Here is a 14,733-nt window from a genome sequence, read left to right on the forward strand (position 1 = left end):
GAGAGGGAACACCCCACCTTTGTCTTCCCCCTTTGTCCTGTCAAGATGCGGGGCTCAGAGCACAAGCCAGGTGTGAAGGCTTTAGGGCCCGGATTCAAACCTTTGCTGGCCCGGCAGGATGGGCCTCCTCTGTCTCTGTCCCTTCCCCAGACAGCACCGGCAGGGAGTGTGACCCTGTGCTGGTGGGTGGCTCCACTGAGGCATGGATAGGCGGGGTGGAACCCTGTACTCTGGCCAGTGCCCATGGGGACAGGGGTGGGGACTCGGTGACAGAGCACACCAGGGCTTCTGGCCAGGCAGGAGTGGTGGGTCTGCAGAGGCCCACTACAGTGGCTGCAGGCGACAGCGTCCCTCCTGGGGTCAGCATGGTTATTTTATTTTATTAGGGTGTGTGCACTCACCAGAGAGAGGGAAAGTGAGAAATCTCTCACACGCACACCCCACCCCCTGGGTGTTCACACTGCAGTCCCTTCTCCTTCCTTCTCCTGGGATTCTGGACACACATGCACATTCACCTTCACTCGGCATGATTTTCAGGCTGCTGGGGCTGGGACTCAAACTGCAGTCAACACCTTAACCACCAGGTCATCTCCTGGCCCCACATGCTATTCTTAAAGAGAAACATGGGGAACTGAAAAGGCCTTGAAGACCCCCAAGAACCAGGGGAAGCATGTCAGCCCTGAAGCCAAGGGCCAGGGCCAGTGTGGCCTGAGCAGGGACGGCGTAATGGGGGCCACCGAGCAGCGTCAGAACTGCTCAGAGAAGAGGTCTTTCCGGCCTGGGTCCCCTCCGCGCCAGGCTGCTGGGTGTGCGTGACGCAGGAGCCCCCATCCCCTTCCCGAACTGTGACCTGGTCTGGCCTGCCCCCTCGCACCAGGGTCAGAGCTGTACATGTTTTCGTTTCACTTCGCTTCTTGGTGCGCGTCCGAGTGCGGGCTCACCCTCGCGTCTATCGTCCCCTCCACCCAAGGACGGGTGGGGTGCAGCAGGTACTCCCCAAAGCGCTACGCCACTTTGATTCCCACTGTCCCATGTGAGTCCTGAGAGGAGGCCGGGTTTTTCGTGCTTTTGTCTTGGCAGATATAAAAGTGACCGGGAAGCCCTAGGCCTGCGGCATGACCATCCCCCTGGGGAGGCTTTCTCTCTCTCTGTCTCTCTGTCTCTCAGGCGAGCGCACGTACTCTATAGCAAAAATCTCTCTACATAAATAAATTAAAAGTTCCTTAAGACCCTGCTGGCCTTGGTGCTCAGTGGTGGCCCAGCAGCGACATGGCTGATCCCACACGGTGAAGACCCTGTTCACGATGCATGCTTCTCTCTCTCTTGTTCTGAGTCTCTGTGTCTCTCTTGCAGAACAAGTAAATAGCATTTTTCTTTTTTTTTCTTTTTTCTTTTTTTCTTTTTTTGAAAGAAAAAGATGCCAGCCTGTGGGTCTCTGCAGGTCCTCTGAGCTCCGGGACACCAGTGTCTGCTGAGAGCCTCTCGGAGTAGAGGAGGCCCGGCCTGCCTGTGCCAGGGCCTGCAGGCACCCACCGGATGGCAGAGAGCACGCCTGCACCCCAGTGAGCCGCACCGCAGCCTCCCTGGCTTGCGCAGGGGCAGAGAGTGGGTAGTGGGGTGCAGGCGGAGCCGAAGAGCAGCCTGCCGGGCACCTGGTACTCCCAGAGGGCTCCCTCGCGCTTGCTCTGGTCTCTGGTGGCCTCCGGCTCCCTCGCGCTTGCTCTGGTCTCTGGTGGCCTCCGGCTCCCTCGCGCTTGCTCTGGTCTCTGGTGGCCTCCAGCACCCAGCTGCTTCCTGCCCCACGCCCCCTCTGCCCTCCTGCCTCCCCTTCCTGGAGCAGGTCCTGCAGGACCATGGCACTGGGTGTTCCCTGCTGTCCCCTCCCTGGGCCACCGCTGAGCAGACCTGCCCACCCCACTGGCCGAGACCCGGCAGCCTTTGGAGCAGAGCCCTGGTCTCCCCCAGGCCTGGGCTCCACACCCCTTATAGAGATGAAGGGCCGTGAGGATGGGGCCGTCTGGCTGGAGTGCACGTCTGCAGGGTGGTACCCAGAGCCCCGCGTGCTGTGGAGGGGCCCTGACGGCGAGGTTGTGCCTGCCCTGGAGGAGGTGTCCACTGCGGGGGCCGATGGCCTCTTCACGATCACCACGGCTGTGCTCGTCACAGACGGCACCATGAGGAACGTGACCTGTGTGGTCAGCAACCCCCTGCTCGGCCAGGAGAAGGACGCTGTGATCTTCATCCCAGGTCAGTGCTCTGCTCTTCGTGAGCCCCCTGGCGCTGGGCTCCCAGCACACCGGAGTGGTACTGGATGGGAGTGTGTGGACCCCCGGGCCCGGGAGAGGCGAGGCTGCAGCTGGGCCGAGGCCCGTCCTGCTGTCACAGAGAGAGGGGGACAGTCCCTTGATGCCAGAGCAGGAGCCCCTTCTGGGAGCATGTGCCCAGCCTGTTCCCAAGTTGTGGTCCTCGCATCGGGCGCTTTGTAACCATCAGGGACAGTCCCGGGACACGGAGGTGGTGTGGGCAGCAGCTCCATGCCTGCAGGGCTGCCTGCCAAGCATCCCCTTCCTGCCCACGGGGGCCCTCAAGGGACAGGGCTGGGGAAGTTCCCTGCCTGCGACACCGTGAATCCCTTCACCAAATCCTCCACAAACACTTCTAGACACGGGTCTAGATCCAGGGAGAGTCAGTGAGCGGACCAAGACCACTGCCCTCACTAAGCTCCCAGTATAGACGGAGGTGAGTCAATGGGGCCATCACAAGTGAGTAACTAGTGGGACTGTCCCAGTGTAGACGGAGGTGAGTCAATGGGGCCATCACAAGTGAGTAACTAGTGGGACTGTCCCCGTGTGGACGGAGGTGAGTCAGTGGGGCCATCACAAGTGAGTAACTAGTGGGACTGTCCCCGTGTGGACGGAGGTAAGTCAGTGGGGCCATCACAAGTGAGTAACTAGTGGGGCTGTGTTTGTACGAGGCAGTGATGGCTATGCTAGGAGAACCGGGCTGGGAGTGGGAGTGGGTTGGTGACAAGACGTCCCAGGAGACCTCAGTGTGAAGATGGAGACCCGTGATCGGCAAGGAACCACCCAGGCGTGGGAGCAGCTGTGCTTGGGCCTGGGGTAGGGGAGTGGCAGTTTCAGGAACCCCATGAGGTGTGGCTGCCCCCTCGCAGATGCAGGCACTCAGGGAGCTGGGAGACGATCCAGACGGGGGAGAGCTGGTCCTGTGGACGCCTCGCCGAACCTGCCCAGGGGAGCAGGATGCATGAGGGTCTGGACGGGAGCACGCAGAGCTGTCGGGCTGCCGTGTGGGGAGTGGCTGGAGGGGGGCGCAGTTTCAGGAACCCCATGAGGTGTGGCTGCCCCCTCGCAGATGCAGGCACTCAGGGAGCTGGGAGACGATCCAGACGGGGGAGAGCTGGTCCTGTGGACGCCTCGCCGAACCTGCCCAGGGGAGCAGGATGCATGAGGGTCTGGACGGGAGCACGCAGAGCTGTCGGGCTGCCGTGTGGGGAGTGGCTGGAGGGGGGCAGGGCAGGGGGCAGCGCATCTCCCTCCTACTGGGGTCTCCAAGCGAGACGCCATAGAGTAGGCGCTGAGGGTTGCAGCTGCGCATCCCAGCCTGCCGTTCCTCCCCACACGGGACTGCTCTGGCTCCATCTTCAGAGTCCCTCGTGCCCAGCGGGGCTCCCTGGACAGTGGCCCTGGCTGCCATCCTGCCGACCCTGACCCTCCTCCTGGCCTCAGGCATCTGTGTCATCCAGAAGCTCCACAGGGACGGGAAGAGCCAGTCAGCCGGAGAGGAGGTCGGCCGCGGGGAGAGAGAGACCACACCACGTAAGGCGCTGTGGAGGGAGCGTGTGGGGACAGAGAGAACGGCAGTTAGGAGGACAGCCATGACAGGCAGGAACAGAAGTGCCTTGGCCATGGCTGGCTGGTGCGCTTGGGTCCCAGGAGCTCGCCCGGAGCTGGCTCCCTCCCTCTGCCCCCATGGCCTCCACTCCCTCCTCCCCAGCCCAGAACTGTGAGCCAAAGCCCAAAGCAAGAAAGGAGGGCCACTCCACCGCCAGGCCTATCCAGGTCCCTACGGCCCTGAGGTCAGGCAGGAAGGCCCGGCCCGTGTTGTGTAGCACAGATCCGCCGCCCTGTCCCCCACAACCACAGCCGTCCTCTGCTCCCTTTCCAGAGCAGCTCCAGGAAGAACTGCGTAAGTCCAGCCCTTCCCGAACAGCCCACTGCCCTGCTCGCCGGCCACAGCCACGTGACAGTGCCCCGTCTGTCCCTCACAGGGTGGAGGAGGACCCTCTTACATGCTGGTGAGCACCACGGCCTCCCCTCCGAGTCTGCGCTTCCTCTCCTGGCAGCGGACAGGCCCTCGGCCAGGGATCCAGGGGTCAGCCGGAGGGTGGGTGGGGTCTGCACAGGAGCAGCTAGGAGCAGCTGGGAGCAGGCCTGCAGCTTCCTCCCCACTGTCCTTGCCTGTCAAAACCAGTGTAATCCGGGTCAGGAGGCGGCACGGTGGCTAAGGCACTGGGTTCCACATGGCCAGGTGTGGTTCTAGCCCCAGAACCAGGGGCAGGTGCACATGCGTGCATGCCCAAAATCCCGAATGGAGAAGGGACTGTGCGTGGCCACCACTGGGTGACTTCTCACTTCCCCTCTGTCTGTCTCTTTCTCCCCGTAAGTGCTCCTGCCTTGTGGGTTCATGGTCTGTGACCGCAGGGGTCTCTGCACAGTCTCTGTGCAGCAGGCCTCACTGGGGCCCCTGGGGCCCAGCTGCATTGGGAGGACGCAGGATGGCCCGGTGCTGGACAGGCTGGGAGTGGTTGTGGGTCCCCACCACAGAGCCCAGGGGCCCGACCGGCTGGAGGCATACGCTCCTTCCCCTCCCGGGGCACGCAGACCCTCTGTAGGCAGCCAGGCGAGAGCACAGCCCCCAGCCCCCCTCCCTCACCTCCCTCCCTCACCTCTGTTCCTGCACTGAGCCAGACACGTGGTGTGGGCCTTCCCTCTCTGGGTGGGTCCCAAGTTGTCACACAACATGGGACACAGACACACTGTGACACAGTGACATGGGACACTGCACATGTCATCACGTGCACCAACATGGGACAGCATACACTGTCACACACGGGGCATGGGACATCATACATGGCACGTCACACACAGAGCAACATAGGACATCCCACACACTACATGCCACACATAGTGACATGGGACACAGCACATCCACCTGCACAGCCACACCGCGAGGTGGGTCCCTTAACTCAGCAGCGGTGGGGCCGCAGAGTCTGCAGTGGCCCCCGAAGCGTCCCTGTCCCTGGCGGGGCAGGCACAGACACTGTTGGTGCAGAGGCGCCGAGGGCATCCGCTGCGGGCCACTGGCTCCAGGCAGGGTGGCCTTGGGGCGTCTGCCCTCCTCCTTTGCCCGGCAGGGCCCCAGATGGGACCCTGCACCGAGGAGGGCCCTGGGCGGTGAGAGGCGCACCTGGCCTGACCCGCGGGGTCGCGGGTCCTGGGGCGTCCTGGCTTCGGAGGCCGCTGCAGTCAAGGGGCCTTCCTAGGCAGGGCCAGCCCACGGCGGCCCCGTCCCAGCCGCGCGGGGACCCTGAGACCGCGGCCTCACCCGAGCCCCGCTCCGCAGCCGACGTGGTGCTGGAGCGCACCCCGAGCTCTTCCTGTCGCAGGACCGCAGGAGCGTGCGGCGGGGCCCCGGGCGGCGGCGCGTGCCCGACACCCCGCAGAGGTTCGACTGCCGGCCGTGCGTGCTGGGCCGGGACCGCTTCTGGGCGGGGAAGCACTGCTGGGAGGTGGCGGTGGGCGGCGCGATGGTGTGGGCAGTGGGGGTGTGTCGCGACAGCGCGGACCGCAAGGGCGAGGCCCCGCTCAGCCCGCAGAACGGCTTCTGGACCCTGGAGCTGTTCAGCCGCCAGTCCCCGGCGCCTGAGAGGGTCCTCCCGGTGCGGGGGCGCCTGCGCCGCGTCGCCCTCTTCCTGGACTGCGACGCGGGCGACGTCTCCTTCTACGACGCGAGGGACAGGTCGCACCTCTACACGTGTCCCCGCGCAGTCTTCGCGGGCCCCCTGAGGCCCCTCCTGCGACTGGGCTCCGACGACAGCCCCCTGCGCGTCTGCCCGGCCTTCGCCGGGGCTGCGGGGGCCGCGGTGCCCGAGGGCGGCCTGGTCATGCTCGGGGCGGGGACGGGGCGCCCGCAGGACCGGTTCCCTGGGGTCGCCGCCCTGTGAGGAGTCCCGGCCATCCCAGCTCTGGGCTGTGTCCGTCCCTGGCGACCGGCCCCCTCCTTCCCTGTCCCCGAGGACCCCTGCCCCGCTTCCTTCCCTCACTCGGCCCAGCCCCCATCCCCATCCCGGGGACCTGAGCGACTCCTTTGCTGGTGACCCCCGAGGGGTCATTCTCAGGGAGGTCCTGGCTGCTCGGTCAGCAGGAGAGGGCCAGGAGCCATGGGCAGGACACCCGCGGTTTCCTGGGCTGGGTCGGGGCTGCGTCCTGGCGGCGGGCGGGGCTCCAGATCCTGCACTGGGACCTACCTGGCCACAGGGCCGGACAGGACCGCAGAGCTCCTGGGGGAGGGAGAGCAGATGGCGGTGGGAGAGGGGCGAAGGCCCAGCTGGAGGCCTGGCTGGGCAAGGCAGCCTCCTGGGCACAGTGTAGGCCCCAGAAGGCCAGGACCCCAGTGTCCGCGCTGGCCCCAGTGTCCCCGCGCCAGGTCCCTGAGGATGGCTGCAGTCTCAGGCCCTGGAAGCAGGTGGCACCAGGATCTGTCCAGGCTGAGGTGCAGAGGACAGCAGAGGCTTCAAGCCTTCCAGCCTCAGGACGCCTTTGGACACCTAAACATTACTGAGGGCCCGACGTGTTCTTAGTTTGGGTTAATATCTATTCGTGTTTCGTCTTTAGGGATACAAACTGAGTCTTAAAAAAATAAATTGTGTTAAAAGAAAAGTAATAAGCCATTTATAGGTTAATGTAAGTAACATGTATTCAAATAGTGAACTCTTGCCTCCCAAGCTCACTGGATGCCGTGAGCTGGGGAACTGCGAGCTTTTCTGCAAGTCTGGCGTCTGCTGTGATAAAGGGTGGGTGGGTGGCTCTCCCCGCCATGGCGTCCAGTCCTTCAGGAGCTCTCAGGGACGTCTGGGCTCTGGAAAACTAGTGCCCACTGGTGACAGAGCGACCTCCTCATAGTCCTACGATGTGGGGAGGAGTATTAATTAGCCTCGTGGACCTTGAACGCGTCTCCGATAGAGGGTCCTGGAACTGAGGCAGACGGAATGTTGTCTGGGGTAACAGGAGGAGCACCCCGGCTTTGAGAGGTGGGAGGCCTGTCACTGGGCTATGACTGGGTGTCCTCTGTCTCTCGCTGATGGGAGCACAGCAATACTGCCTGCTCCCGTCACCTGGAGCTCACAACTGCACTTGCAGTGAGCCAGGTCTCCTCAGGCACCCTTGGAACATGCAGCCATGCACTTCAGGGGTGCTGGGACCAGACCCGAGCCCACCCTGTGCTGGCACCCGGGCGGCACGCCTCGCTCTCGCTCTGCCCCGCAGAGCACCTGTAAGCCGTGTCTGGATCCAGGGTCACATCATCTGGAGAGAGACCAAGAACCAGAGCGACCGTCAGGGCACACAGAGGTTCCGGGCCTGCCCTCCCGCCCCCAGGTCAGGGGGTACTGAGCTAGGAGGTGGCAGGCCCCAGGGTGCCCCCTCCCCAGCCGCCTGGGGTGAGGTCAGGGTGATTAGTGCCTGGTTACCTTAGCAATATCTGGGAAGTTCTTGATATTCAGAATCAGATCTTAGATGCTGAGACTGAGTGACGACAGCTCCAGGGACCCTGCTTTTTCCAGATGACTCCATAGCCCCGGCCCCCACTCATAGGCGGGGTTGGGTCCATTTCTTCATCACCCCTGGCCCCCATGCCAATCACTGCCATCGGTGTCTCCCCATGGCGCAGTCCAGGTGATGGAATGGTGACACTGCTGGTTCTCCCAGAATGACAGCTGGGTCCTCCCCTGTGATGGAAAACCCTCTTCCCCTTCAGAGCTCGGTACAGGTGGGCTCTTGTGTGTTTATATTAATATCCTCTCAAACTTGAAAATTGCAAAATAATAGGTTCAAGCAAAGTCTAATTCATCTTAAAAGATGTCTAATTTATCCAGCAATCAAAATGTTGATCCCTCACTTTAAATAAACAGCCTGGTAGATAATCTTACGGCTACGACTCACCTTTGGGCCAACTTTGTCTTTTCCCTCAGTGGTTTCTCCTTATGTATCGCATCCAAGTGAAAATTATTCCGATGACAACCAGGGTTACTGCGAGGCACAACACAGTTCTCCAAGTTGGGAAAGGGGGTTCTGAAACAAATCCCCAGAAGTATGTTTGCTAAGGTCTGTGCAGAGATTCTGCTCCTCCCATGTCCACAGGACCCAAAGCAGGGGTGACACCGGGCCCCTCCCCGTGTGAGGGCCGCACCTCGCTCTAACCAAGACTTCCCCGTCAAGGGCTGTCATTCCATCTCAGCCCTCAGAGATGTCTGATCCCAGGTGGAAGAAGGTGGGAACTTGGAGAAGGACGACCAGTAAGTCACGTAGGTGAGAGCCTGCTCCGTGCTGTGGTGGTGATGCACTGCTCAGAGAAGCCCAATCCCACATGGAGACTTTGGGCTTTGAACTGCCAGCTTGCTCAGCTCCAAGCACGGAAGGCACCCATGCAAGCGCCCAGGATCCAGAGGGCTGAAGACTAAGGGAGGGACCGCAGCCTGACGAGGCCCTGCTCTTCTCTCTCTTTGTGTGTGTGTGTGTGCATGTGCACGCTCTATCGTGAATATAAGAAAAATTAATAGTAGAAAAAGAGTCATACGGGTTAGGACCTGTGTGTTAAAAAGGAAATTTATAACAATAATAATATTAATGAAATGTTATTGAGGCTGAAATCCCCCTAAAGCTAACTGGTATAGGTGGAAAATGGGGTAGAGAAGAGGGAAATAAAGAGTCAAAGGTCACAGAGTGGGACTCAGTAAACGACCTGCAAAGACCTCCTCTCCTTCCACTGTCAGTACTCCAGTAGGGCAAAGAGAAAGGCTGCAAATAAATAAATGATAAAAAGAGAAATGAAGAAAACAAGCGAGAAGGGCCGCATAGCTGCATTCATCTTCTGTGTGCACACAGCACATCCCATCCCTCCTCTGGGCACCCCCACCCGCGCCCACCGGCAAGCCCTGTCCTCTGTCTGCAAAGCCCAGCCTCAGACCACTTCTCTCTTCAGGCATGTCGCCCTGGCCCTGGCACCACGCCTGGGAGGGCCCTGCGCCCTGACCCCCTGACCGCATTCCTTCCCCGGCCCCACCTTGCCTGCAGCCTGCCTGCGGGCAGAAATCCCTCCAGTTGCTTCCCTCCTCACGGAGGGAGCTGCACCCCTGCCTGGGTGTGGAGACCCCCAGCCCCACAGCACTCAAGCGTTGATTAACCCTATCACCCCATTAGGGAGCTGGGGAGCGGGGCAACTGGGCTGGCGGGCTTGGCCCAGGTGGTCCGACCAGCACTCACCCCCCCTGCAAAGTTGGCCCCAGATTCTCAGCACCCAAATACAAAGTCTCTTAGCATCTAAAGCCAAAAGGAACTTCCTGCAGACTTCTCAGAACAGAGGCCAGGACACAGAGCACCTGATCGGCTGGTAACTGCAGCCGTGGGGTTCCCGGAAGGGGATGTGGCGCCCGGTCCTGCGTGCACACGCTCCACCTGCCGGGCGTCTCCAGGTCGAGTCTGAATGGCCGGGGTTTGTTCGTTTTCCGACGCAGCCCACGAGAGGCTCAGAAACCCCGAGTTCTCCGCCCTCCCACCAACGCTAGGCCTTTGTCGCCCCTCTGCCGCGTGGCGTGGCCAAGGCAGGGACGGGGGCGACGCGGCCAGTCGCTCTGCACTGCTCCAGGAGTCCAGCTGCTGGCCTCGAGGACCCGCGGCCTCAGACACGAAAGTGGAAGACACTGAGGGCCTCTGAGTGAAGGCAGAGCAGTGGCAGGAACCGTTTCAAACGCTTCCCTGAGGAGACGCGGGGCCGCTGGGAGCCGTCAGTTAGCTGACCCGGTGCTCCGTCCCCGGTCACATGGGGACAGCTAACTGGGCTGCCAGTTCTGGACGGGCTGGGGGTGCACATGGTCAGAGCTGGGGTGGGGACGGGCCTGGACAGCAGAGGACAACGGGAGGAGCCCGGCCGGGGTGGCTGGCAGGCGGCCCACTTCTCTGGAGAAAGTTACCCGTGACCCTCACGTGGGTCCCTCCCGGTCTCTGGCCCCGAGGCACCTTCAGGGTCTGCCACCCGAAGGCTTCCTACCCCTGCCTGCCCAGCGCGGCCAGCTCCCTGGGCCCACACCGGCTGGGGTTCTGCTGTCTCGCCTCTCTGCAACAGCTCTGAGAGGATCCCTGCAGTTCCACTCGGTCCCTCCGAGGGTGCCCTGCCAAGGCCAGTCCCCGGGCAAACAGCCCTCTCCTGACTCTTCCTTGTAGCGTCTCCTCACTGCCCCATGGCATTTCTGAGGCCACCTTTCAAACATGTCACTTGTGCCCAAGTCTCTCTCGGGGTCTGCTCTTGGGGGAAGCCAGACTAACATAAGGTCTGATAAGGGACCGGGTGACAGCGTGGCAGAGCAGGGAGGGCCAGGCCACCATAGTTCCCTGCTCCCCCCACAGACCCGTCCTGGGGACAGGGGTGCAGCCCTGCTCAGGGGGGTCTGCCACCAGGTCCGGTGAGCCAGGCCACAGCAGTCCACGTTCTGGACTCAAGGAGGGTCCACTCACCCCTCTCGGGGTTCTGGGGTCCCTCCCAGCTCACCTGACCTCACTTTACTGGCTCCCACAGTCCCATCCACCTCTTCCTCATTCTGGGAACTCCCCATTTCAACAGTATTTCCAGGAAAATGACTCAGAGATGCCACCTCTCAGCCAGGCATCAGGCTCTGCCCCCCGGGCACATGGAGCCCCCTCAATCCTGCACGCATGACCCCACCCTCTCTCTCTGGTCTCCCCTGCCCACCGTTCACTGTGTGAGTGGCTACCGGCATAACTTCACCGGACTTGGCCACGGCATAATTTTGGCGTCATGAGGTCACATCTCGTTACCAGGATGTCAGCCATGGGTGCCCAAGAAAGAATGGCTGGGCCAGCCGGTGGGAACACATTGCTCAGAGACACCGGATCCACACACCCCAGGCCACCCCAGGCCACCCCGAGCCACCTCAGAGCCACCCTGAGCCATCCCAGAGTCACACAGAGCTGCCCCAGAGCCACCCCAGAGCAAACACAACACGAAGAGTTGAATTCGGGGAAAATCACTTTCATGAGAAGGCCCGCTGGCCTAGTGGCTAAGGGGGCCAACCCACGTGACTGGCTGCCCAGTGGCTTGAAAAACGCCTTGGCTGCAGGTGCGTGCGTGCCCCACACCCTGACAGGTGGAGAACTGGGGGAGGGGGTGCAGCGTGGCCACGCCCACTGCAGGCTGCTGCCTCCCGTCCACCTCCCTCTCTGTCTGTCTCTGTCTTTCCATCTGGAAAGCCTCTGGATCTGGGACTGAAACCACGGTTGGCCACGTGGGAGTCCAGGGCCTTAACCATGATACCGCCTGCCAGCCCCCTAAAGTCATAAAGGAAGGGCCAATTGTGGCCTGGTGGCTAAGGCAGCGGGATCCCGCCGGCCACCTGTGCAGTTTGAGCCCCAGGTCGGACAGCTCGAGAAAAGCTGGGTGCACGTGTGCGTCTCAGACCTCGACAGGAAGTGAGATGCAGAGAAGGGGTCGTGATGTGACCAGGCCCTGCAGGGTGCATCCACTGTCTCTCTCTGCGCTGAGAGCAAGTGGCCTCTGGCAAATTAAAAACTAACAGCAGTAATTTAATGCATTTCACCTTCCCCGCAGTGAGAAGTGAGCTGACGCCCAGAGGCCGGGCAGGGATTGGTAATAAAGGCATGTCTGTTGGCGGCGTGACTGGCCAACCGTTCCGGAGGGGACCTGGCAATGAACTCGTACCTTGTGACCCGTGACTCTATTTCTGGAAATGCATCAGGCAGTTTATCAGGAAGTTATCAAGGATCTGGAAAAAGACTATGTATAAAGTGCATTATTCCTGACGGAGAAAGTGTCCCACCATCTGGCCACTAACTTTGTCAAAATTTTTGCCACGGGGTGTGTGTACTTGCCAGAGAGAGACAGAGAGGTGGAGACAAAGAGAGGGAGAGGAAGAAAGCACCTCTCAACAGGACGTAGGCACGTCTCAATCCCTTCTCCTCCACTTCTCCATCCCGCCAAGATTTTGGACACGCATGCATGCGTGGTCAACGTACATTTCAAGTTGCTGGGGCCAGGATTTGAACCACGGTTGGCCACGTGGCATCCAGCTTCCTTAACCACTGGGCTGAGGGTCTGGCCCCAGCTTTTTTCCAGGATGATTTATTTCATTCATGATGAAGAGCACGTGCCCCATGAGACACAGAGAGGGAGAGCACTCTCGACAAGGCCTCTTCCCAGCCCTCCAGCTCCTCAGGGCTTGGGCGAGCACACACCCAGGGAGTGTTCAGGTAGGCCCAGGGATCTGAACCCGGGGTCGGCCATGCGGCTTCCAGCACTGTGGACCGGCTTGCTCCCGGTGCCACCAGGCTGGGCCCTGACACTGTCTGGAGCACTGCGGAGAACCTCCTCCACGGCAGATGCCCAGGGCCTTAACCATGATACCGCCTGCCAGCCCCCTAAAGTCATAAAGGAAGGGCCAATTGTGGCCTGGTGGCTAAGGCAGCGGGATCCCGCCGGCCACCTGTGCAGTTTGAGCCCCAGGTCGGACAGCTCGAGAAAAGCTGGGTGCACGTGTGCGTCTCAGACCTCGACAGGAAGTGAGATGCAGAGAAGGGGTCGTGATGTGACCAGGCCCTGCAGGGTGCATCCACTGTCTCTCTCTGCGCTGAGAGCAAGTGGCCTCTGGCAAATTAAAAACTAACAGCAGTAATTTAATGCATTTCACCTTCCCCGCAGTGAGAAGTGAGCTGACGCCCAGAGGCCGGGCAGGGATTGGTAATAAAGGCATGTCTGTTGGCGGCGTGACTGGCCAACCGTTCCGGAGGGGACCTGGCAATGAACTCGTACCTTGTGACCCGTGACTCTATTTCTGGAAATGCATCAGGCAGTTTATCAGGAAGTTATCAAGGATCTGGAAAAAGACTATGTATAAAGTGCATTATTCCTGACGGAGAAAGTGTCCCACCATCTGGCCACTAACTTTGTCAAAATTTTTGCCACGGGGTGTGTGTACTTGCCAGAGAGAGACAGAGAGGTGGAGACAAAGAGAGGGAGAGGAAGAAAGCACCTCTCAACAGGACGTAGGCACGTCTCAATCCCTTCTCCTCCACTTCTCCATCCCGCCAAGATTTTGGACACGCATGCATGCGTGGTCAACGTACATTTCAAGTTGCTGGGGCCAGGATTTGAACCACGGTTGGCCACGTGGCATCCAGCTTCCTTAACCACTGGGCTGAGGGTCTGGCCCCAGCTTTTTTCCAGGATGATTTATTTCATTCATGATGAAGAGCACGTGCCCCATGAGACACAGAGAGGGAGAGCACTCTCGACAAGGCCTCTTCCCAGCCCTCCAGCTCCTCAGGGCTTGGGCGAGCACACACCCAGGGAGTGTTCAGGTAGGCCCAGGGATCTGAACCCGGGGTCGGCCATGCGGCTTCCAGCACTGTGGGCCGACTTGCTCCCGGTGCCACCAGGCTGGGCCCTGACACTGTCTGGAGCACTGCGGAGAACCTCCTCCACGGCAGATGCAGGGCGTGAGCACCGCGGAGAGCCTCCTCCACGGCAGATGTAGGGCGTGAGCACCGCGGAGAGCCTCCTCCACGGCAGAGGCCGGGCATGAGCATTGCGCTGGAAGAGAAGCCCCCAGAAGTGTCAGCAGAGATGATCAGGCACTGTGACTCCCACTCATAAAGCTATTTTCTGCCCTTTTCAATGTTTCCATAACAATAAGATTTACCCTGAACTAGGGAACGTCAGGAGTCATGAGTTGCCTTAAGGGAGGCAGCTCTGGGTGGAGAGCAGGGCAGTCCCGTGGCTTTGAGGCCGGGCCGCAGCAGAGTCTGCCCTCGGAGAAGAGGCTGGCGGGTGTGAGCTGCTCCATCTCTCAGCGCAGAAACCATAATGGAGAAGGGACCCCGGCCCTGCCCCCAGCTAAGCCTTAACCTGGCTGCTCTCATGGAATCCTCCTGGCTGGCCAAGGAGACCTGGTGGCAGCAGTCCCGCTCTGGAGGTGAGGACACCGCGCCTTCGCGGCTGAGGCCTGGCCTGGCCTCAGTCCCCTAGCCTCCACCTTGCCCCCTGGCTCTGAGCACCCACTTCGGCCCGTCAGTGGCCACCTCCGCCCCGAGCTAGGGCAGGCCCCACCGTCCCTCCTGCCTGGACAACACTCCCTTCCTTCCTTCCAAAGTAAACACGGGCCCTGGGGCCCGCCTTCCCACACTCCCCTCCTCCCTGCTTTTAGCTGCAGCCCCGGGGCCTGGGCCAGCTTTCTGGCCTGGGCTGGGTGGCTGCAGTGCCATTTCCTCGGAGACCAGACCAGGGATCGCCACACGGGGGGTGCTCTGGCCTCCGCCCCCCCAGCACTCCTGCTCCCCATCCTGCTCTGCCTCCTCCTACCCACTGACTTCTCTGTCCCCCAGTCCACTGGCTGGGCTCCCCCCGCCC

General features: G+C 61.1%; 2 protein-coding genes and 1 long non-coding RNA gene across 3 annotated transcripts in view; 1 reads left to right on the top strand and 2 right to left on the bottom strand.

The window, feature by feature from the left end:
* LOC102501924 (butyrophilin subfamily 2 member A2) overlaps nt 1–6,959 on the top strand; it is a 9,204-nt gene extending 2,245 nt beyond the window's left edge. Inside the window, 6 exon segments of the mRNA XM_027766039.1 lie at nt 1,966–2,247; nt 3,666–3,836; nt 4,186–4,206; nt 4,289–4,315; nt 5,644–5,655; nt 5,658–6,959. Of these exon segments, the coding sequence (XP_027621840.1) occupies nt 1,966–2,247; nt 3,666–3,836; nt 4,186–4,206; nt 4,289–4,315; nt 5,644–5,655; nt 5,658–6,244 (1,100 nt within the window). The 3' untranslated portion in view covers nt 6,245–6,959.
* Nucleotides 6,960–6,996: 37 nt separating this feature from the next.
* LOC102485696 (uncharacterized) lies at nt 6,997–9,288 on the bottom strand. The gene is made up of 4 exons (XR_003546875.1): nt 8,488–9,288; nt 8,241–8,369; nt 7,769–8,026; nt 6,997–7,204 (listed from the first exon to the last, which is right to left on the bottom strand). It is a non-coding gene; the product is annotated as an uncharacterized LOC102485696 (long non-coding RNA).
* A 4,359-nt stretch (nt 9,289–13,647) lies between these two features.
* LOC114004809 (uncharacterized) overlaps nt 13,648–14,733 on the bottom strand; it is a 13,780-nt gene continuing 12,694 nt past the window's right edge. Inside the window, exon 3 of the mRNA XM_027766045.1 lies at nt 13,648–13,917. Within this exon, the coding sequence (XP_027621846.1) occupies nt 13,648–13,917 (270 nt within the window). The remainder of the gene's footprint in view (nt 13,918–14,733) is intronic.

The sequence above is a fragment of the Tupaia chinensis genome, unplaced genomic scaffold, assembly GCF_000334495.1.
Source record: "Tupaia chinensis unplaced genomic scaffold, TupChi_1.0 Scaffold140356_1, whole genome shotgun sequence".
In the NCBI taxonomy this organism is placed as follows: Eukaryota; Metazoa; Chordata; class Mammalia; order Scandentia; family Tupaiidae; genus Tupaia; species Tupaia belangeri.